Below are 24,990 nucleotides of genomic sequence, written 5' to 3' on the forward strand. Positions count from 1 at the left end.
AAAGTATACAAATGGGCTTGGTGCAAAATACAAAAAGAAAATAAAGTACTGTTGTTTTTGCAATGCTACAGAGTCATCAGCAGTCAATAACAAAACCACAAAGTTGAAGCATTTTTTAAAGCCGCAGAGTTTAATATTTGACCACCCATGGTTGGTACACCTTTTTCATGGCCAAATTTGAGCCCTTCTCAAGCACTTTCACGGCCAATCTTGCATTTTTTCCAGTACCTTCAAATGAAAAAATCCACAGATCAAAAGAACATCTTTTATGTTATTGTTGACTTTGATGACTAAAATAAAGTAGCTATCTTGCTGCTAGCACATACTTCATGTTATTTTGAGCTGTTCCTATTCATGATGTTTAATATTTTTGTGTCAATGGGCTGCTGACATGAATTCTGCCCTTCTGCCTCACCAATGCTTGCAAAGCTTGGCTACATCATACTTGTTTACAAACATAGAAAGGGCTCTATAAGTGTTGGGTGATTATTGAGTTCACTACAGGAAACAAAAAATTAAGAAAGTAATGTATGTATAAAAACAGAAAAATAAGCTAAATTTTGACTCCTTTTAATGATATAGACTGCTCCGAAGCAAAGTGCATTCAATCTTTCAATCTTAGAGACTGCTGATATTTTGCTTATTGTGTTACTTATTCAAATTTAGATGTTTGTGTGTTTTCAGAGTATCTGTGTCTAAATTGATTACAATTAAATTGTAAATAATTATTCTTTGTGCATTTTATCATTTTTAGCACCGAAGAGTTAATAGTTTTATTTTGTATTTTATTGTTTTGCATTTTCATGGATTTTGTGTTGTATCTCGACTTTAAATCTGTTCACAGTGTGTAAAAAGCTAAAAATATGTATATTTTACTTTTTCTTTGGTCTGTGAATATTTTTTATTCATATTTCATGTGTTTTAAGGGATTATCTATAAAACATAGGGAAATACTAATTACTAAATATTTTGGTGCATAATGTTTGATTAGTATTTATAATATACTATTGAAAAAACAAAAAATCTGAAGAGGCTGTTTGGGACCCGAGTTAAAAGAGATTGTTTTTTTAAAATAGAGAGTATTGTGTAGTCAAACCAAAAACAAGAGCTAAAAAGCACAATGAAAAAATACAAACGATGGAGACTCAAAGTGACTAAAATACACCCTTTTCCCTTCTTGTTTTCCGCCCAGCCTTTTGTGAAGAAAAGAAAAGAAAAGAGAAGAAAAGAAAAATTAATAAACTGGGTATAAGGTAGAAAAAAGGCAAAAGAGAAAGGAGAAAGAATAAAACGGGAAAAGGAAAGGAAAAGGGAGAACACACATAGATACGCATAGAAAAAAAACAAAGAAAAGAATGAAAGACAAAAGAAACATGACAAACTGAAAAGAGAAAAAATGGAAATTAAAAAAAAGAAGAAAACGAAACAAAAAGAAAAAAGCAAAGGCAACAAGAATTGAAAAGAGGGGTTAAAAAGTCCAAAAAAGCAGTCAAAAGAAAGCAAAAGAAAAACATTAAGAAACGTACAACAAACATAATATTGGACTTTGACGTATAACAGTCGATGTTTATTATCAATATTTAATAGTATGAAAAATTATGTTCAAAATAAATATTTGAGCATCGCAATGCACATTTATTTATATGATTATTTTACACTTTTAGCAAGACTGATAAATAACACAATATATAGTACTGTACTACATTATACTGGGTATGTAATCTCTATTGTTTTTCAGATCTTTTTAAAAATCTATTTCAATAATGCCTTAATGAATGATAATTTATTAATAAATCATTTATATTTGCAACAAGAAAGATACAAAAGAAAATAATATATATATTTATTAAAATTAAAATAATCTGACTATTTGTCCTCAAATTTAGCTCAAATTTATATCCTTCAATTATTCCCGAGTGTATAATTGAAGCCAATAAAGGGCACTAGTTGGTGGTACCGTAATCCCTCGCTACTTCTTGGTGTTTAGTACTTCGTGGCCTCAGAGCAAAAATATTGCACAATCCATTATCTCGCATATTAGATCGAATATTGCTGCAAGCAGGGGCCAGCAGAGTGCATTTTTGTAGGGCCTTATATCACTTATTCATGAAAAAGTGAAATACACTTCTACGACCGTGCTCCAGTGTCCCAAACTGCATATTGCTGTGAGTGGGGGACCGGCAGAGCACCATTTTTTCAGGCCTGGTTTGCTTGTTCGTTTCACGAAAAGTAAAGTACACTCAAGCAGCCGCGATCCGTTATCCCTTATCACATATTGCTTTGAGTGGGGGGACCAGCAGAGCTCACTTTTTCAGCTTTGGTAGCTGAATGTCCACAAAAGTAAAAATACCCTTAAGCATCTACGACCCATTATCCCCAATTGCATATTTCTGAGAGTGGGGGGCCGGCAGATTGCATTTCATTTGGGCCTGGTAGCTATTTTGGGGTATTCTGACCAAGAAAAAGTGAAATACTCTTGAGTGGCCACACTCCATTATCCCAGATCATATACAGTGGGACCTCGCTACTTCGCGCTTCGACGTTCGCGGGTTCAGAGCTTCGCGGGCCTAAAAAATAATAATGATAAAATAAAGTAATTTCATTTAAATTTTTGTTTTTTTTTGAAGGGGCATCGCTACTTCGCGGATTTTCACTGTTCGCGGGTGGTTTTGGTCCCCATTAACCGCGATAACCGAGGTCCCACTGTAATGCTGGGAGTGGGGTTTGGCAGAGTGCATTTTTGTCGGCCCGTGAGTTCTTTTTGGCCATTCTGTCCATGGAAAAAGTAAAATCCCTGTTCTCATATTGCTGCAAGCTGGGGCCGGGCGAGCACACTTTTGTCAGCGCTGGCATTTTTTTTGCAGCTACTGTGTTTCTGCCTCAAGTCACCTGTACTCGTGCAGCCGTGATACTTCATACCAAATTCCTATTGCTGCAAGAGGGGAATGGTAAAATGTCGTTTGTTGAAGAGCTGGGTTTTCTGGGATGACGAAAATGAAACACAAAGTTGTTATTCCGATTCATTATCTTCAATTTAATATTGATGAGGAGGTGCTCTAGCCAATCTTTTTTCTCCGGTCTGGGCTGCTTAAGCGTGCAGTTTTAGCTGGCCTAAAATAAACTGTATAGTTTTGGTCGTAGTTTATTATCCCTGATCTCATATTGCTGCATGCAGGGACCGGCAGAGCACACTTTTATCAGGCCTGGGGGTTCTGGGTGCACTTGTTCGGTGGCGATCGATTATCCTCAAAAAGTATGGCTGCGACCCATTAACATTAGTTAACTATTACTGAGACCAACAAAGGGCCAACAAAGTAATAAAGCATGCCATTTTGGCCCACCTAAAATAAACTGGATTGTTTTGGCCGTGATCCATTATCCCTACTTGATTTTTCATCATAAAGGGGGACAAGAGAGCAGATTTGTGTCATACATGGCAACTTTCCTTTCCTGATCTTTCTCCCTAAATGAGCAGCACTTGTGTGGAGGCAATCCCTGGTCAAGAATTGCTTTGAGAAGAGAACATGTTAGTTGGGGGCTACTTTGCAGATTTTCACATATCGTGGTGGGCTATTGTCTCTGTTAACTTCAATAATTGAGGATATTTGTCAGGAGGTGTGGCACAGACACATATCCGGAGCACCACGATGTCTCACCCCACTATTTAAACAGCAACAACTAAAGACTGTACCTGTGCGAAGGTGGGGTGTGTGACTGGGATAGCAGAGAAGAAAGTCTTGCGAGGGGATCATGGGATGGCGAGAATCTTTAAAAGGAGACTTGGGAATACCTTTAAGAAAGAGGGTTGGAGTTGCAAAACTAGGAGTGGAGAAACTGGTACGTGGAGGGAATTCAGGAAGGGAGTTGTGGGAGGTGAATTTTGTTGCTTTGGTTAGTGAAAGTCTTCAGGAATCAAAACGTTGAAGCAGAGTAAAGGGGGAGCCCAAATATTTATAGCAGAGGTGGCTGATTGTCAAATTGTAAACACCTTGGAAGAGTAAAAGTGCTTATTGGGGACTGCAGGACCCAAACCATGACCGATTACATTATTTTCATACAGTATTTCCATTGGCAGAAAGTTTTTTCTTCTTTCTTGTAATTGAGTAGTTGCAAATGCAAGCCTACTGTAATAACGCCATTTTTGTGCAAAAGGTCAACATATTTGTCACTTACTTTCCAGGTCTCTCATGTTTTATTTTACTTTGCTGTGAAGAGGGAGCAACTCCTAGGCACCACACGGGCACCAAATATAATCAAGGGGAAATGACGTTCCGGCTTCAAGTCGGATGTGAGGCAATTTGTTGTCGCCCTGTGGGCAAGCGCAACATGGGGGCCGTGGAAACAATAACAAAAAAATTGTCACCCCCATTCACTATGTGCACAGGAGACATATTGTTTTGTGAAAACACAACATCAATCATTTACCACTTTTGCTCTCCAAATATGCAGTTTAGCTGAATTGTTTCCGCTCAATTTAGTCCCGTGGCAGTTGGAATCTGAGGCATACCTGGATACTTTCTTGGATGTATTTAAAAGTCTCAACTTCAATCGATAGCCCACAGCGGTTAGAATGAGGAGAATTAAAGCTAGTGGGATATCAAACATCATAAGGTGTCTGCCTGACAGTAGTTACTCTGTTTTTTTCTTGATTAAAAACACTTTATTACAATTGAAGTGATTTGTAGCCAGGAACATATTTATAGATAAAACTACTCATATGAAAATTGATTAACTTGCAGTGAGGAAAAAAAAACTAACATAACTTTTAGGATGATGAAGTATTTAGTTTTTCTTTCAGTTTTTCAAAGTTACCAGTAACCGTTTACTTCCGAACTACAAAAGATGTAGCGTTTGGTACAGTTACAAAATTGAAGGCAAAAAAAGTAAATCAATATTAAAAACACTATTCTGTTCTCATCCATCCATCCATTATCTGCATCGCTTAGCCTCAGTAGGGTTGCGGGGGTGCTGGAGCCCATCTATCTACCAGCTATCCTCCGGCAGTGGGCAAAAAAACATTTTTTTAAAAGAGGAAAATATCAACTTACTTGTTTTATTGTTCTTCTGTTTAGCTATTATTATTATTATTTTAATCAGTATTTATTTATTTTATTACTTATTCTTTATTATTTATTCATTTAGTATTTATTATATTTTATTATTCATTTATATTTTACGGGCAGCACGGCAGCGCAGTGGTTAGCGCATGTGCGGCACAGTTCAAGTCATGGGAACCTGTCGTGGGTTCAAATCCAGCTCCAGACTTCCTGTGCGGAGTTTGTATGTTCTCCCCGTGCTTGCGTGGGTTTCCTCCGGGCACTTCGGTTTCCTCCCACATTCCAAAAACATGCACATGCATTTCAGGTGAATTGGTCGGTCCAAATTGTCCCTAGGTGTGAATGAGCGAGTGAGTTGTCTGTCCCTGTGTGCCCTGCGACTGGCTGGCAACCAGTTCAGGGTGTCCCCTGCCCACTGCCCGATGATTGCTGGGATGGGCTCCAGCACCCCCGCGACCCTACTGAGGATAAGCGGTGCAGCTGATGAGATGAGATGAGATTTATATTTTACTTTTTGTAAATTGAGAAAAAAATACTTGTTTTTCTGTTTAGTTTTTATTATTGTATTGTATTTATTTATTTGTCTTTATTTAACCTTTATCATTTTTACATTTAATATTTTTTAGGTCATTATTATTATCATGTTCTATTCATTTTCTGCTTATATGTCTATTTTTGGTATTTTTTTTCTTTCTTACTAACTATATGAATTAAATTTTATACTTTATTTCAAACATTTAAGCAAATCAAGAAAGAAACAATTATTTTAAGGGTTTTCTTTCCAAAAAATATAAATTGTGAACTTTTCAAAATATTTCTATTGTTATCAAAAAATTATATTTTCGCTCATTTTAAATAAGTAATAAAATACATTGGAAAACAAACAAAAACGAATACAAATAAATAAAACCAGAAAATATATCCAATATATGCCATGTTGAAAAATGAATCCCGCTCAATGGGAAGATGTTTTTGATAATTTTCATCATTATTTCTTGTTTTAAAAATGTTTAAAAATTGTTTAAAAATATTATCAAAATAAAAAAAAAAGTAAAAATATATTGGGAAAAAACAGCACCACGAGTGGTTTGCACGTTCTGAGGTCATGAAATTGAACCTTCCCGTGCTTGCGTGGGTTTCCTCCGGGCACTCCGGTTTCCTCCCACATTTCAAAAACATGCATCTCATGTTAACTGGCCGGTCCAAATTGTCCCTAGGTGTGAATGACAGAGCGACTTGTCCGTCTCTGTGTGCCCTGTGACTGACTGGCAACTAGTTCAGGGTGTCCCCTGCCCAATGCCCGAAGATAGCTAGAATGGGCTCCAGCACCCCTGCGACCCTACATAGGATAAGCGGTGCGTGGTGGATGGATGGATATATAGGAAAAAGGGAAACATTATTTATTGCAAAATCCTCTGGCAAGCACAAAAGATCTCCATTATTTTATTTTAATGATAAACAATATCCAGACATTGAGAAATAATATTGTCACAATATGTACCCCGTTTACTATAGTTGTTTTGTCAAGGGGGTTGGTGATACCCTAGGTTTAAGAAAAAAAGATAAAGGGAGAGAAAGAGAGAGAAATAAATGAAACAGCACAATATAATGAGATAACAGAATAGAGAGAGAAAGGTACAAAAAGGAGAAAGAGGAAAAGAGATAAAAAAAGAATGAAAAAGAAAAAGAGAAAAAGAAAGTGAGAAAAATCTAAAAAATTAGAAAAAAGAAAGAGAGAGTAGAAGAAAGAGAGAGAAAAGAGTGAGCATTAGAGAGAAAGAAAGGGAATGAGAAAGAGAGAAACTGGAAAAAAATAAGAAAATAGCCCAAGACAGGGAAAAAGGAGAAAAAAAAGAGAGAAAGAGAGATAAATGGGAAAAGGGATATAAAGAGAGGGGTGAGAAAGAGGAGAAAAAGAGAAACAAAGAGAGATTAAGAGAGAGAAGACAAAAAGAGAGAGAAATAATGTTGATAGAGAGAGTCAAAGGGAGAAAGAGAGAGAAAAAGAGATATACTGCACCTGTGCCATCACCCAATACCGCATAAAAACAGAGCAATCCCTACAGGCGGCCAAAACCTACAAAATTAAACCGCACTCACAAAGTAACCAACAACGGCTGTCGGAACTCCATAAATACAAATGAACCTCACTTCTTTTAATGGAGCCTCAAATATTGGGACATAATGATAACATGGGAGTTTTATTATTACTGTTGTCGTTTCTCCTTAACAATAGTTTGTTATTGTGTGGCCTGTGTGACCCATTTTTGTCTCATTAACTAAACCAAAAAACAAAAATAGAAACATTGCATTTAGTGTGCAAGCCCAAACTGAACATTAACAGATCCATGGAAACAACAAAGGTGACAATGCCGACACCCCCGCCCTTCCGACTCCCTTGCAATGGCAAAGTTGCCCTCAAATGGGACTACGAGGAGCGACACGTGAGAACCAGGGGCTATTTTAGGTTTAGAGCTTTGGGGGTGCTGTGCACCCATATCAGGGGTCGGAAAATGGCCTGTGGGTCACATGCAGCCCGTCAGGCTTCTTCATCCGGCCCACCAAACAAAAATGGTAAAAAAATAATTAAGATTAATCTCATCTCATCTCATCAGCCGTACCGCTTATCCTCATTAGGGTCGCGGGGGGGCTGGAGCCCATCCCAGCCATCTCTGGGCAGTGGGCAGGGGACACCCTGAACTGGTTGCCAGCCAATCGCAGGGCACGCGGGGACAGACAACTCACTCACTCATTCGCACCTAGGGACAATTTGGACCAGCCAATTCACCTGAAATGCATGTTTTTTGGAATGTGGGAGGAAACCGGAGTGCCCGGAGGAAACCCACGCAAGCACGGGGAGAACATACAAACTCCGCACAGGAAGTCTGGAGCCGGAGTTGAACCCACGCAGGATGTTCCCATGACATGAACTGTGCCGCACATGCGCTAACCACTGCGCCGCCGTGCTGCCCTAATTAAGATTAATATAATAGTAAATATAGAACAAGTGATATAAAACTTTTTGGGGGGCCATGTTTGTTTCCATCGTCCTTTTGTGTGTCTGCAACGAAGATCTTACTAAAAAATCAACAGAATTTCTAAAAACGAACTTCGTTTCGTTTGGCATTTTGCATACTCTTACTCATACCTTCGTGCTTCCGTACTTTCCCTAACGTAATAAGGTCGAGCATTTGCATATCATTTTCCAAAGTAGATGCACAGAGAACGCAAGAAAATGGATAAGTGGTTAGGAATTGTTAAGATTTGTCAATTTTATAGCGCTCTTACTCGTGGCATTGAGGTAAGACGTTTTCCATTGTGTGACGTCATTAGGCACGCACCATATTTCGTTTTGCTAATTGTTGATTGCCATGTTGTATTGAATGGAGCCGTGTTCTTGTTTGCTCGCTGTTGAGGAATAAATATGCTTAAAGGCTGAACCACAATGTCCTGCTTATCTTCTTACGCATGAGGAAACTGCACACTCATATACATTCCTGGGGAGACATATTCTTACCAGGAATCAAGCCAAAACCCCAGCCCCAGAAGAAATATTCAAAAGAAGCTAACAAAATTGATGACGCGACAAAATGTAAACGTACATTAAAAGCATCGTGGAAAGAGGAGTTCACGTGGCTTGTAGCAGACGACGCAACACAAACATTGAATGAATGAAGTTGAGTAAATGCAGGTACATACTAATAGCAGATGGAAAACAGCGATGTCATATACATGCAATGAATGTTATAAGTAGATTTATAATAAACTTAATTTTAAAGTGTTGTTCTGTTTTATATTCTGATTATCAAATCTTAATACTTTGCAAACATGTTTTTTTTTTTTGCGATTAGTCGTCTTGTTTCTGTGTTTCAAGTTGTGAAAAATGGGGCAGGCAACTGTTCAGAGTTGTCTGCTCTGGTGTCCGGTAACTTTTTGTCATGAGTTTCAGACACTGTGATAACAAACAAAAATACTAAAGAAATACTACAAAAATACTACTATACAAAAATACAATGACAGAAGTATTACAACAGAAATACTAGAAAAACACAGTAATATTAAAAAAAAAATACAAAGATACTAGTCTTCTACAGAAATACCTCTAGAGTAACGCTATCAAACAAAAATACTGCTACATAAATATAACGACAGAAATAATACAAAAATATTTCTACATAAATATTTCCAAAGAAATACTACAGAAATACAACTACAGTAATACTACAAAAATATAACAGATATTATACAAAGAATGTACAACGGAAATACTACAAAATAAAAGTAGAGAATACGAAAAAATAAAACAGAAATACTACATAAATCTGACTGCAGAAATACAACAAATATACCACAAAAATACCAAGAAAATACAACTAAAGTAATACTACAAAAATACTACAGCTATACTACTAAATATACTATGGAAATACTACAAAATTACTATTGTAGAAATACTACAAAATACTAAAAAATTGAAATACAGAAATACTACAAAAATCTGACTGCCGAAATGCTACAATAACACCACTAAAATTAAAGGAGTACTACAAAAATACTACAGATATAATACAAAGACTATATCGTGGAAATACCACAACAATACAACTGCAAAAATATGACCAAAAATACTACAAAAAAAAGCTACAGTATCACTACAGCAATACTACAAAATTATGAATAAAGAAATACAGTACTACAAAAATACAACTAAAGTAATACCACAGATATGTTACAGAAATTCTACTATAGAAATACTACAAAAATACTATGATACGGTGCTAAGAATCTAATGGACTGAACCATTTCAAGGCAGTGGAAAATTTTCAACGCTGCGTTGTTCACATTTTTGTTTTGCTTTACTTTTTTTATCTAGTGTTTTTTTATCATATTTGGGCCTGTTCTGTCCTTTAGTAAGGTAAAAAGAGTGTTAAAAAAGCTATAATTTTTGCGGGTGCTTGGGTTGAATTTGGGGGGGGGGTACTTGAGCCCCCCCCATAAACGGGCTGGTTACGCCCATGGTTACAATAGATTAGCTGTGCCACCGCTCCCCGACTCCAACCTGAAAAAAATCAGGCCCTATTAAATTTCCATTTCGGGAGTTGCAATAATTTCCGACGGCTTATCGGCTAAAACGAGTTATTGCCACCTAGGCTGATAATAGACGCCGAGTGCTTATTTAACGAGACGTGAGTATAAATGGCACTTTGATCGTATTTTCGCCACCGATACCTCACAGAGCGAGCAGATAACACGGCAAGAAACGTCTGAGAATTTTGTGGGACATGGCAAAAAGTAGATAAATCTGTTTTCGATATTATTTTTCCTTGAATTCATTAACAGGGTTCATACACCTTTTCATTGCCAAAACACTTTCAAGGCCGATGTTTTTTTTTCTCCATAGTATCTTTAGAGGAAAGAAATCCAGCGCTGATCAAAAGAACGTTTTTTGTTTACTTTGAGGACTAAAATAAAGTCGCTATCTTGCTGCTAGCACATATTAGATGTTCCTATCTATGAGCTACGTTTTCTTTTGTGTCAATGGGTTGCAATCAACTGACATGAATTCTGCCATTCTGCTTCAACAATGCACATGCAGCTTCATTATATCACACTTGTTTAAAAACACAGAAAGGGCTCTATAGGTGTTGGGTAATAATGTAGTTCAGTAAAGAAAAAAAAAGTACTGTATGTATAAAAACAGAAAAATTAGCCAAATTTGGAGTCATTTTAATTATATTGACTGCACCCAAGAAGAGTGCATTTGATCTTTTAATCAGCTATACTGATGATCTTTTGCTTTTATTTATTATTTTAATGTACTGTATATTTTCGCATGTTTTTAGAGGATCTGTGTCTAAATTGGTTGAAATGTAATTGTGAATAGTTTTTTTTTTGCATTTTACCATTTTTATAGCACTGAAGAATTCCATTTTCCATTATCTGCACCGCTCATCCTATGTAGGGTCGCGGGGGTGCTGGAGCCCATCCCAGCTATCTCCGGGCAGTGGGCAGCAGCCACCCTGAACTGGTTGCCAGCCAGCCGCAGGGCACACAGGGACAGACAACTCACTCGCTCATTCACACATAGGGACAATTTGGACCGGCCAATTAACCTGACGTATGTTTTTGGAATGTGGGAGGAAACCAGAATGCCCGGAGGAAACCCACGCAAGCACGGGGAGAACATGCAAACTCCACACAGCAAGGTTCGATCTCATGACCTCAGAACTGTGCCGGACATGCGCTGACCACTGCGTCGCCGTGCTGCAGCACTGAAGAATTAATATTTCTAATTTATATTTTACTGTTTTGCATTTTCAAGGATTTTGTATTGATGTTCAACTTTAAATCTTTTAATCGTGCAAAAAGCTATAATTGTATTTTGCAACTTATTTTTTGTAGATCTGTGTTTTTCAGGGATCCCCTGCCAAACCTAAGATATAACTATTTACTAAATAATTTGGTGCATAATGAAAAGCTAAAAAAAAGCCAGTTTTCTAAATAGAGCTGTCCTCTTGGGTGCGACCAGTAGGGGGCGGTGACACTTGACATGACAACGCAACAATGACAAGGCATCAGAGCAGGCATTTTTTCATTTCTTGCAAGGTCTATGGAGTCAAACTGCCAAGAAATACAACAACGGCAAAATTTCAAGCACTTCAGTCAAAGTTTAAGCATTTTCGAGGATTTCAAGCACCCATACGAACCCTGAGTTTGGTACTAGAGCCGGATCCAGACTTTCTGTTCTCGGATGAGTAGCCCTATTACAATTTACGAAAGACAAGGGATCTTTTCTAAACCGAACACAAACAATAGGAATAAGAGAGTCTCATGTCTGGCATTGAATGTGTTAACTGGTTTATTTCAACCGTTGAGTAAGTGCAGTATTACACCCAGGGTTGGGTAGGGTTACTTTAACTTGATTACTTTCAATTACTTTTGGATTACTCCAATACCAAATATGCTAATAAAAGACAAAAGAAACTAAATATGAATAAAAATACTAAATTCTGTGCAGGCTTGGGGAGTAACAGAATACATGGAACGGCAAAAATGATGTTGGCAAGCTGTTTGGATTTATTTTCATTTTGTTTCTGTCGCATTTTATGTTAGTTTTGCCGGAGATCAAAGCCAGGAGAGAAAGCTTACCACGTGTTGTGAGTCATATTTTTATTCATATTTGTTTCTTTTGTCTTTTATTAGCATATTTGGTATTGGAGTAATCCAAAAGTAATTGAAAGTAATCAAGTTAAAGTAACCCTACCCAACCCTGATTACACTTGAACCAACTCACCACGCTATACAAACTCCACACTGCCTTCTAAGAGCTGGAGATAGCATTCATTTGCATTTATTAAGAAGAAACACAATTTTTGATTGAAGTGACCTAGAGCAATGCTTCTCAACTGACTGGTCAGGACCCAAAAATGATTCGCAGACCAGTTTTTAGTGGTTCACGGGCCTTTTGCCTTGGTAAAATAATGCTAAAAAGTAATGGTTCCCTTATTAAGTAAGAGATAAGGGGAAGGAAAGGTGGAAAACGGTCACAATAATGATCGAGTTGAAGAAAGAAACATATGTGAAATATGAGTGCTATGAAGCGCAAATGGAAGGTACTTTAAAATTGTTATATTTTTAACTTTTTACCAGCTTTTTGAACTTTATTAACTACATCATTGAATAATTATGAGGAAGAATAATTGTGGGAACAGTGAACGTGGATGTATTAGAGCACCCTGCGGTCAAATCAAACAAAAAGAAAATTTAGGGTAATGACAGTAAATGTGGCTACACTAAAGCGCCTTTTTGTCAAATCAAAAAGAAAATTTAGGGTGAGGACCACGAATGTGGACACAGAGCGCCTCATTATCATTTCAAAAAGGAAAGGAAAATTTAACATGAGGAATACGAACTACGGCACCTTGTTGTCCCTGCTCCTAGGCTTTGTAGCGTATTATGAACTGACCGATAACGGATAATGGATAATGAATAACTAAGATAGAACAATAACCCTTAAAAACCCCAAAAACCCCCATCAAAAACAAAAAAATAGGGTGAAGACAGTGAATGTAGACGTAATAGAGCACTTCATTGTCAAATGAAAAATGAAAAGAAAGTTTAGGGTGGCTGTGAACATGGACACATAAGAGTGCCTCGTTGTGATATGAAAAAGAAAATTTAGGGTGAGGACCATGAACATGGACGCATTAGAGTGCCTCTTATCCAAATCAAAACAAAAAATAAAATTTAGAGTGATGACCAAAAACATGAACACATTAAAGTGCCTTGTAGTCAAAACAAAATGAAAAATTGGGGTGAAGACAGTGCACCTACATGTATTAGAGCACTCTGTTGTCAAATCAAAAATGAAAAGAAAATGAAGACTATGAACATGGAGGCATCAAAGCGCCTAAATATGATATGAAAAAGAAAATTTAGGGTGAGGACAGTGAAAGTGTATGCATTAAAGCGACTCGTTATTCTAAAAATGAAAGAAAATTTAGGGTAAGGACCATATATGCATTAGAACACCTCGTAGTCAAATAAAAACTAAAAGTATAATTTAGGGTGATAACCCAGATGTGGACACATTAGAGTGCCTCGGTGCCATTTCAAAAAGGAAAAGAAAATTTAGCATGAGGACCGTGGACGCATAAGAGTGCATCGTATTCAAATCCAAAACAAAAATAAAATTTAGCGTGATGACTACGAATGTGGACACATTAGAATGCCTCATTATCATTTAAAAAAGGAAAGGAAAATTTAGGGTGAGGAACACTAATTTGGCGCATTAGAGCACCTTGTTGTCATTTCAAAATGACCATAAACGTAGACACATTAGAGTGCCCCGTAGTCAAATTAGAAAAAAAATAATTTTAGAGTGATGGCCAGTGATGTGGACACATTAGAGCACCTTGTTGTCATTCAAAAAAGGAAAGTAAAATTTAGGGTGAAGAACACTAGTTTAAACGCATTAGAGCACCTCGTTGTAATTTCAAAAAGGAAAGGAAAATTTAGGGTGAAGAACACTAGTTTAAGCGCATTAGAGCACCTCGTTGTAATTTCAAAAACGAAAAAGAAATTTTTGGTGAGGACCACGGATGTGGACACATTAGAGCGCCTTGTCATTCCAAATAGGAAAATAAAATTTAGGGTGAGGACTAGAAAGGTGGACGCATCAGAGCATCCTGTGTTTTATCAAGAACAAAAAAATATGGTGAGGACAGTGAAAATTGAGGCACTAGAGCACCTTGTTGTATTATAATAATAATAATAATTTCCTTGTATTGTCATTCTGTGTAACAATGTACACAGAACGAAATGTCGACTGCACCTGACCCGTTGTAGCGAGCCGATGCAGCCGCAGCCAACAGAGGGCGCCGCCGACCACTTTTTAAGTCTTAGGAATGACTCGGCCGGGGCGCGAACCACCGACCTCCCAGTCTCAAAAACAAAACTTAGGGTGAAGACAGTGAACATAGACATATTGGAGCACTTTAGTGTTAAAGTAAAAATGAAAAGAAAGTTTAGGGTGACTGTGAACATGGACACATTAGAGCACTTCGTTGTGATATGGAAAAAAAAAATTGGGTGATGACCACAAACATGAACGCATTAGAGCGCCTCATAGTCAAATCAAAATGAAAAATTGGGGTGAAGACAGTAAACGTAGATGTATTAGAGCACTCTGTTGTCAAATCAAAAACAAAAAAGAAAGTGAAGAATACGAACATGGACGCATCAAAGCTCCTAAATGTGATATGAAACTATGATTTAGGGTAAGGACAGTGAACGTGGACACATTAGAGCACCTCGTTGTCAAATCCAAAACGAAAAGCTTCGGAGTGCAGCCCAGAAGGAAAGAAAAGCCCCTCGCTGGTACCAGTCTCATCCATTTCTGCCATTACCACAAGCCACCTCCGGCACTTGCAGGACGGGCCTTAAAGCGCAAATTGGATTTGTTTCGCTGACTTTTTACCTCGCACTGCATAACAAAACCTTCGTCACACTTGCCTGAAAATAAACGCTTCGAAAAGGCCAGAAAAAAGTAAGAAAATCTGTGACTCAAGACCTATATTTACATCAATCCTTCTCAGGTAAGCACTCTTGTTCGAACCCAAATATAAATCTTTGTTGAAATGACCTCATTATTTTAGATTAAGCCGAAATGTAGTAAGGAGGGAAAACAGTGATACAAGAAATTCTTAACCAAGAGGGAAACAATCAATTGAAGAATTTTCAACATCATTGTTTTGACTACTATGTGATAAATTGAATCAGTTTATCTAGTGATCTGCAGTAAGGGGAGTCAGGTGAGGCTGTGCCTCATGCCTACGGTGGACCCAACTCGTTATTAGGTTCAGGGGGACTAAAAGACCTAGATCAAGGGTTTCAAACTCATTTGACTTGAGCACCACCGGAGGTAGGGTCTGGATGAGTTGAGCCAAACTGGGTTTTTCACAAAAAAACCTCAGATTAAAAACAAAATCCCCTGTTCTCACATATATTTTAATAAATGCCACACAAAAAAAGATTTAAAAATAAAAAACATCAATAATTAATAAAAGAATATATCAATCACTATTGAATAAATTCATAATTAGCATGGGCTTCCCTTTCATCAAAGGGACAGTGTGTAATACTTGACCGCTATATGTATGCCTTATTGTACGGTGCAACCGAAAATTAGAGCTAAAAAGAAAGAAGACAAACTACAGAGACTTAAGGTGACCAAACCACAACATTTTACATTTTTTCCCCCGCCTTTTGCAAAGAAGGAAAAAAAGGAAAAAAGGAAAGAAAAAGGACAAAAAGGGAAAAAGGAAAAACATAGAGTAAAAAGGTTGGCAAAAAAGCAAAAGGGAAAATGAAAAAAAAAAAAAAAAAAAGAAGAAAAACATAAAAGAAAAGATAACAAAAGAGAGAAAGCTTGTTTTTGGGGGTACCTGTGGCCACAAGATGGCCGACAATGATGTCAGCTCCATCTAAGTGAGGCTTATGTTATGTAAAATAAATGCAAATTTTTGATACCTATAAGTATGTTAAAACGCAGATGTTTATTTCAAAGTTGAGGTATTTTTGGTTATTTTTAAAAATCAGTATTAGTTTTTTTAATAAATTATATTTTTCCCACAAGGAGGCGCTTAAAAATACACAATGTCCCTTTACAGTTCAATATTTAGGCTGGGGCCAAAAATTGGCTCCCAGGCTGCATGTCCGAGTCCCCTAGATATTTTTATTAAATGAAATTAAGATTTCAAAAAACTCGTTTCGTACACCTTTTTAATGGCCAATTTCAAGCACTTTTTAAGGACTTTTAAAGTCTTCCCAATTTATCCAGTACCATTAAAAGAAGAAAAAAATCCATTATTATATTGTTGATAATAATATTTACTGATTTATTGTCGTTATTATTATCATCATTATTATTATTGATCCCACCATCAGTAACAATTAATTTAAGTCAAGTAACCCCTCGGATGGGTCTGGCCTTGATGCGGCGAGGGGGCTTGCGTGTTCCAGTGACCCTGTAGAGCGATACCGTCGGGAGATTGCTCCTGGTAGGGTCACCCATGGCGGGCCGGTCTCCGGGGTAGGTTCCAGACAAACAAAGACCCCAACGTGTCGGTACGCTGTGAGGTGGCAGCCCCACCAACCGACTATCCTGCGGAGGGCTAACAACTCACCCAGGAGAAACCCCCTTTGTTATGAAACTGACCAGAGAAAGAAGCCGGACTGACCAACACGGTAACGGACCCCAGCCTGCCCCTGACCAACAAGTACGGATCGACCTTCGTCGTAAGACCCGTGTCGCCACCTGGAATGTCCAGACACTCCTTCGCCCCGGAGCTGCCACCCTGCTGTCCCGAGAGCTCTGTCGCTATAACATCACCCTGGCAGGGCTCTGTGAAGTACGATGGCAAGGCAATGGTGAAACAACAGCTGGCAAACACTGCTACATTTGGAGTGGCCCCGAGAGTCGGAGCGGCCTTTACGGTGTGGCTCTTGCAATTCCAAAAGCCCTCCGGAGGTCCCTCATCAGCTGGACACCCATAAGCGACAGACTACTGTCTGCTCGCTTCCTCCACCATCACGGCAAGATGACAGTGATCGTCGCCTACGCCCCCACCGATGTCACTGATGAGGATGCGAAGGACGCGTTCTTTGACCAACTCCACCAGGCTGTCGGCCAAGCCCCACCACACGACGTCACCATCATCCTCACTGATGCCAACGCCACTCTATCCAGCAATGATCGGTCCCCCGGCTCACCTGTCGGCACCACCTTCGTTGACAGCACAACAAACGACAATGGCAACCGCCTCCTCCTCCTCTGCCACCAAAACAACCTCTGTGTTGCCGACACCTGGTTTCCCCGGGAAACGCATCCATCACTGGACGTGGTACAGCCCAGATGGCAAAACCAGGAAGGCATTGGACAACATCCTGATATCACGACGCTGGAGCACAGCTTGGCAAGAGGAGCACAGCTTGGCAACACAGACCATCGTCCGCTGGTGGCCCAGCTCAAGCTAAAGCTCCGAGCCAACCAGCACAAGACTCTGCCTCGCCCCGACTCCTCCCGACTCAGCGACCCAAACATTGCCAGAGACTTCAGTTGCTCCATCCGCCGCACTCTCGATGCCCTGGCTCCTGACAAGCTGACAGACTGGGCGGCCTTCAAGGAAAGTGTCCTCCAGTCTGCTCACAATGTCCTCGGACGCCCGCGATCCACCCCGAGAAAGCCCTGGATATCAGAGAGGACACTAAACATCATAGACCAGCGGCGTGAGGCCCGGCTCCGAGGCGACCTCACGGAGTATCAGAGACTTAACCGCCTGCGCAATGTGGCCATCGCTGAGGTTAGGGAGAGGTTTTGGCAAGCAGAAGCCCAACAGCTTGAGTCCGCGGCCAACAACAACAACATGAGCCACGTATTTAGTCTTCTACGCCAAGCCCGTAGCGGCCCACACATGAAGACAGCCCTGGTAAAAGACTCAGACGGCAACCTCATCATGACAGAAGCCAACTGCCTCGCGCGCTGGAAGGAGCACTTTAGCCTCCTCTTGCAGCACAGCACCATCCCGGCTGATCCCACCCTCCTGGTGGCTGCAAACACGGCACCTCCTAGCGACCCTGTAACACCCGAAGAAGTGAGAGCTGCTCTGAAGAAGCTGAACACCAAGAAAGCCCCCGGCATCTGTGCCATTACCGGTGAGATGCTCAAGGTCAGCGGTGATGGCATGGTGGAGTGGCTAACCTGCCTATTCAACCAGGTGTGGGAATCGGAGCAGCTGCCCACCGACTGGACCAGAGGAGTCATCATGCCCTTCTGGAAATGCAAGGGTGACAGGCTTGTCTGTGGAAACCACAGAGGTATAACCTTACTCTCCATCCCAGGCAAGGTCTTTACCAGGATCTTGCTCAGCCATGCCCTTCCAGCAATCAGAAGCTGCCGCTGTCCACAGAAGGCTGGCTTTATGCCCAACGGCTCCACAACGGACCACATCTCTGCCGTCCGTTTGCTGATAGAGAGACCCGTGAATTCCGTAAAGATCGCCATCTGTATATCGGATTCATTGATCTAAAGACCGCCTTTGACACCGTCTGCCACTCTTCACTGTGGAACATCCTCCAAGTTCTCGGAGCACCACCCAAGATCATAGCCCTGTTCAAGCTGCTCTACAGCAACGCAGAGAGCTGTGTCCGTATAAACGGCATTGACTCCGACTGGTTTACTATCTCCAGTGGCGTTCGTCAAGGCTGCATGGCTGCTCCCGACCTTTTTAATTGCATCATCGACCATCTTATGTTCAGGGTTAGTGAGCGGATCCCCGGGGTGTCTTTCGGCAACTACCACCTGACTGACCTGGAGTATGCTGACGACATCATCATGCTCAGCACTTCCTACAGCCAGCTGAGAGACGCTCTGGGCATTTACAGCGAAGAGGCAGCGCGGCTTGGCCTCCAAGTGAGTTGGACGAAAACCAAGTTCATGTATGTCGGTGATGGACCAGATCCACCTCCCATCCAAATTGGTAGCGACATCGTAGAGCCTGTCAAGAGCTTTGTGTATCTGGGGTCCATGGTGACAGACAATGGGGACCTAAAACCAGAGATTCTCCGCAGAAGAGCCCTGGCAGCATCTGCTCTGCAATCTCTCTGGAAACCACTCTGGCGGCACCAGACCATCGCACGCAAGACGAAGCTCCGCATTTACAACCTCGCCGTACTCTCTATCCTGCTTTATGGCTCAGAAACATAGCCCCTGAACGACACCCTGGCCACAAGAATCGACTGTTTTGATAGCAGGGCTCACAGAACCATCGAGAACATCAGGTGGCCCCAGCGAGTCTCCAATAAAGAGCTCAGAGCCCGCACGTGCCAGCCCCGAGCATCTACCTTGGTCGCACAACGCCGCACCCGCTGGTTTGGCCATGTCCTTCATCTACCACCAGACCATCCGACACAAGCCATTCTCCAGTTTGAGCCAAAGGCCGCAGGCTGGAGACGACCACGAGGGAAACCCCGGACTCGATGGCTCGACGTCGTTGCCGGCGACCTCCAACAACACGGAGTTGCTGTAGAGGATGCAGAACAGCTGGCACAAGACCGCCAGCATTGGAAAAACCTGGTTCATCTGGTCGGCTCAACGCACAGGGACGGGACCCCCCGACCTTTGCTGGAGCAATAATCAATCAAAAACCTGAAGAGCTCTTTAGGAGCCAGAAGAGAGCTAAGCCGAAAAAGCCAGTTTTCTAAAAAGTCGGAATTCCCATCTCGACAACACACCATTTGAGTTAGATTTAATTTATTAAACTTGTTGACTGCTTATTGCAATTTTATAATTATGTTTACCGTTTATTTTTTTGCACTTCAACTGTAGGATACGTCTGATCCCGGTAAATATAAGAGATTCTATAAGACGACTACTTGACTGCTCTTTATATTCAACTGACTCAAATACTGCTCAGAAAATGTGAAATTCTTTGACATACAACAACTTCTTTTTAAAGTAACGGAAACAATTACAATCCCCGGTAATTAGTTTATTTTGCAAAAGAGAAACAGTTACTTTTTGGAAAATGTAGTGAGTAACTATAACAAGTTACTTTTTCAAAGCAACGTGTCCCAGACTGGTGAACACAATACAGTGACGTCTAGTGACAAATTTATACACACTGTCCCTTTAACATGTCCAAAAAGAAAAGAAAGAAATTTAGTCGTATTAACCTGGGGAGCAGATTGTCTTCGTCTCATCTTGTGGAGCGCGTGTCATCGCCATGTTACATTCTCGCCTCGTTTGTGTCACCTTTAAAGGTGCAGATGGGCTTTGTTTGGAAAACTTCCACATCAGACGACGATCTAGTCTTTTTTCAGCTAAAAAAAACTCAAAACCTTGTCTTTGTGAAAACAAATAGCAGGGTTCGTACACCTTTGTCATGGCCAAATTCAAGCACTTTTTAAGCACTTTTCAAGGGCATTTCTTTTTATTTTTACCAATCTTCAAAGGGACAAATTATGCGGCAATCGAAATTATCTTTTGTGTTGTTGACTTTGATGACTAAAATAACGTTGCTATCTTGCAGCTGGCATACTTTGTGCTATTATGAGTTGTTCCTAACTATGATCTTTTTGTGTCAATGGGCTGCTACAAACTAACAGGAATTCTGACATTTTGCTTTAAAAATGCACGCACTGCTTCAATACGCCAAATTTGTTTACAAACAGGGAAGGGCTCTATAGGTGTTGGGTCATAATTTAGTTGAATTAGAAAGGCAAAAAAATAAAGTACTGTATGTATAAAAAGCAGAAAAAAGAGCCAAATTTGGACTCATTTTAATGCATTCAATCTTTCAATCTTAAGAGATTGCTGACCTTTTTTTTTTACTTATTCTATTTTTTTTTGCATGTTTGCACAGGGGATCTGTATCTAAATTAGTTGGAATAAAGTTTTAAATATTTATTTTTGGGCAATTCAATATTTGTTTATAGCAATGCAGTTATTATTTTTGATTTCTATGTATATTTTTTATGCATTTTCAGGAATTTTGTAATGTTGTTTGACTTTAAATCTGTCGAGTGTGCAAAAATCTAAACAATTTTTGTACTTTAGATAGTTTTTGTAGATCTGTGAATATTTTAATTTGAATTTCATGTATTTTTCAAGGATCCCCTGCAAAACATATGAAATTACTAATGCGAAAACTACTTGGAACATAACGTTTTATTATTACTGATAATATATCATTAAAAAAACACAGCAAAATTTGTAGATCTGTAGTTATTTGGTTAAAGTCGTGTACTCAGACAGTAATTACGTCATCTCGAGGTAAGTTTAACCCTAAGGGTGTCATGAACCGGAACAGGAAGAGAACCCAGATGCATGACGTTTCTCACAAAAGCTTTTATCTTATGGGAAATGGGGCAGTCATGCATGTTAACCCAAACGCCAGTGATTCGGCGATCGTTGAGCAGAAGATGTAAGGCAGCAGTCTGGCGTGGAATGACAGGAAGCCAGGGGCCGACGAGATCGCTACCAATTGCACGAGCAGATATCGGACGGATGGGGTCGATACCGGACAGGACGGGACAGACAGGATTGATATCAAACACTGGAGATCGAAATTAAACAGGAAAAACTATACGGGAATGAAACTGGAGATCGATATTAAACAGGACAAAATAGACGGGAACAATACCAGACAGGAAACACAAGCAAGAAACCGGACAGTCAAAAGCCACGTCTTGCGGATGCAGAGGTTCATTGACGGACTGAAAAAGGGTGAGTGAGAGCACTGAGCTTAAATAGAAGGGAAGCCAATCTGTCAACGAGCCGCAGCTGGTGCCACGCGGGCGGGGCCAATTGGGCGCCATGGCAACCATTACAATGGGGGCTTTTATGAAGGTGCGACACTACTTAACAGAATTTTACTTTTCGCGGCTGGTTCTGGTCTCTAATAACCTGTAAACCAAGGGATCTCTTCATTCTAAAATAAATTTAAACGGATGTGACAGAGCAACTGCTGACTTATTTGTCCAGGCATATTTTTTGTTTATTTCAAAACAAACACCAGCAATTCAAGCTACAAATTTAGCTACATTAACTCATTCACCCCCACCCCGTTTAATTCAACGCCAAACAGCCCAGTTACTGCGTAGAAAAAAAAACTTACCTAAAGGTCAATGGCAGCAAACCAAAATGGAGTTTCTAAGACTGTAGTGGTCAATGGCAATGAGTGAGTTAAATCTGATAACTTTCCATCAGGCAGATGTGGCTGGCTGTTGATGAGAAGGGAGATCGGCTGGAGAAAAGTCTGGAACAGTTCTTTCGAGTCTATTGGATGGACCTGTTGGGCCTCTTGGGTGGAGGAGGGGGCATGAGCTCAGAGTCCGGGTCCGTGGGGTGTTTGCGGGCGTGGGCTTGGACTGCTTGTGGACAGCGATCCACGTACTCCAACAGGATTTTCTTGGTGACAGGTTCCTGGATGCTTTTACACACCGCTGGGAAAACACAAGAGATGGGAGAGATAATCATGAAGGAGCGGCAACAGGAAATGCTTGTTAAAACTGCGGGGGTGATATTGTGAACTCAATAGCTGCAGTTGACATTTATATTTGACATCATGAGTCTGTTTACTGCTTTGGGTGTGTGTAAGTAAAACTAGTTGAAGAATGTAGTACCTTATTTTTAAGAGTACACTGGAGATCAAAAATAGAGAACAACTTGTAAAAAATTGAACACGTTTGAAATAACACCATCTACCACAGTTAAATGAATTTTCATTTGGTCTACATAATGGTACTACAACATTTCCCCTCCAAAAATGAATGAAGGCCTTTCACAATATTTTTTTATTTTTAAAAAAGTAAATGCACAGAACAAAACTAAAGAACAATGACAAAGGCATGAGAAAAAAGACTAAATGTTACAATAGTCAGCAAAATAGTAAGAAGTGTGCAGGCATCTACTGTGAATGACTTCAGCACATGTGCAGCCACAAGATAGTCTTTCACACTACTCTGGTGTGATTTTGGTCCATTCCTCTTCCAGCCTCCTTGACAGTTTGGTGATTGTAGTGGGATTCTTGACCAAAACTTTGACACCAAGGATTTTCCAGTGGTTCTCTATTGGGTTGAGATCACGACTCTGGGAAGGCATTGCCATTAATTTATTGTTTTCACCCTCAAGGATATTCTTTACCCGTTTTACTGTGTGACATGGAGCATTGTCCTGCATAAAGACTGCAGGCTGATTGGGCGTTGAACGCAAGTCAGGAACCATGTGCTGTTAAAGAAGGTAGATACACATTTGCATTAACTCGGCCATGTATCTGTACAAGAGGCCCAGCTCCTGTTGCAAAAAACATGCCCCAAACCATAACTCTTCCTTCTTTACCTTTCACTGACTTTTTTAACACACTTAGAGTTTAGTCTTTCTCTAATCTGTTGCCAAACAGTATGCTTGTCATCAAACTCAAATAAATTAAATTTGCCTTCATCACTGAAGTGAACACTGGATCAGTCATCCTCTGTCCACACAAAATGCTCGTCCGCAAAGCGAAGTCTAGCTTTTTGATTTATTTTGCTACAGAGAGGTTTGGTCACTGCAGTGTGGGGCTTTCAGTCCAAATGCTCTTAAAGGGCTAGACACTGTATGGCAAGCCAGATCCTTACCATGTTCAACACTGAACTGGCGAGCGATTTCATCTGCAGTCTGGAAACGATTACCGTTTGACGTCCTCCGCAGTGACCTGCCCTCTCTTGCGTTTGTCTTGTGTGGATGACCAGTCTTCTAGGGTGACATGAATGAGTTTGTAGTTTTGTAAAGATGATATATTTTTGAAATCCAAGATTTAAAACAATCAACTTGTGTTGCTATGGCTGATAGGGTCATCTCTTTCATTTTCATCCAGACACCTAATGCCAGAGGCTGACAGTCACTTTACTTTAGCCCACCATCTTGCAAGGTCAGTTAAACTGTCAGTTAGAATGTCAATCAAGGAAATTATCACCAGGTGCTAGATTAGCACCATTAGACTGGAGGCACCAAAAATTGCTGTCTAATGTTGATCAGTGCATTTTTTGTAAAATACAGTTTTTTTGGTTGAAATGTGAAATCCATTTTGTGAAAAAAAGTGTTGTAGTAGCATGGTATAGACACAACAAAATGCCCTTAAACTCTTGAGCAGTGAAATGGCATTTGTTTCAGAATGACTCAATTGTTTATAAACTGCTCTCTAATTTTGATCTCCAGTGTATACATCACACTTAGCCCAAAATGCAGAATTATGAAATAAATTGCCAATCTAAATTGGACAACAGTATTCCCTCACTTTATTGCAGTTTACTTTTTGGAGTTTCAATACTTGGCAGATTTTCAGTGTGCATTGTTTCTGCAGCAGACAACACACAGGAAATGCTTTCTCAGAGGCAGAGGGCTGAGTGTGTGTGTTGACTGAGTGTGAGTGTCTGTGTGTGCGACAGTGATAGTTTGGTGTATGCTGTAAGTTGAAAGGGCAGTGTGGGCAGGCAATGTGTCCACCCACCCAACACAAACTCAGAAGCACAGCGGCAGCTATTATTCTAGCAGCTTGTTACATTGGAAAGAAATTCATCAGTTAAATAAGACTCTGAGGAAAGTCATAAGAGCGCAAAGAAGTCCGTGGATTGGTATCGGGTTCGGAAAGAGACGCTGGCGGCTTTGGTAGAGGAAGCAATAGCTGTGTTGCAGGTCTGACCTACGCATGTTTTACACTTACGTTGTAGAATAAGATGATGCTAGTTTCGGGCAGAGTTGACTCTAGTTTTCAGCAACGACTATAATGGCTAGTTTTTGGCGTAGAAAAAAATGATGCATTTTGTCGGCAAAAAAGATGACAATAAGCAGTGTTCTCGTTTGCCAGCGTACCTGCGTCCTAGACGCATCATT

General features: G+C 40.1%; 1 protein-coding gene across 4 annotated transcripts in view; it reads right to left on the reverse strand.

The window, feature by feature from the left end:
- Positions 1-21,332: 21,332 nt before the first annotated feature.
- Positions 21,333-24,990, reverse strand: part of rngtt (RNA guanylyltransferase and 5'-phosphatase) — a 232,015-nt gene continuing 228,357 nt past the window's right edge. For 2 of the 4 annotated variants that reach the window (XM_088324943.1, XM_088324942.1), the window contains exon 16: positions 21,334-22,562. In XM_088324943.1, coding sequence (XP_088181069.1) covers positions 22,396-22,562 — 167 coding nt within the window. In that variant the 3' untranslated portion in view covers positions 21,334-22,395. Of the gene's footprint in view, positions 22,563-23,735; positions 23,854-24,990 lie in introns of all 4 variants that reach the window. The other 2 variants (XR_015848263.1, XM_088324944.1) reach the window with 2 other exon arrangements.

The sequence above is a fragment of the Urocampus carinirostris genome, chromosome 20 (genome assembly GCF_059441175.1).
Source record: "Urocampus carinirostris isolate Australia breed hairy pipefish chromosome 20, RoL_Ucar_1.0, whole genome shotgun sequence".
Lineage (NCBI taxonomy): Eukaryota > Metazoa > Chordata > Actinopteri > Syngnathiformes > Syngnathidae > Urocampus > Urocampus carinirostris.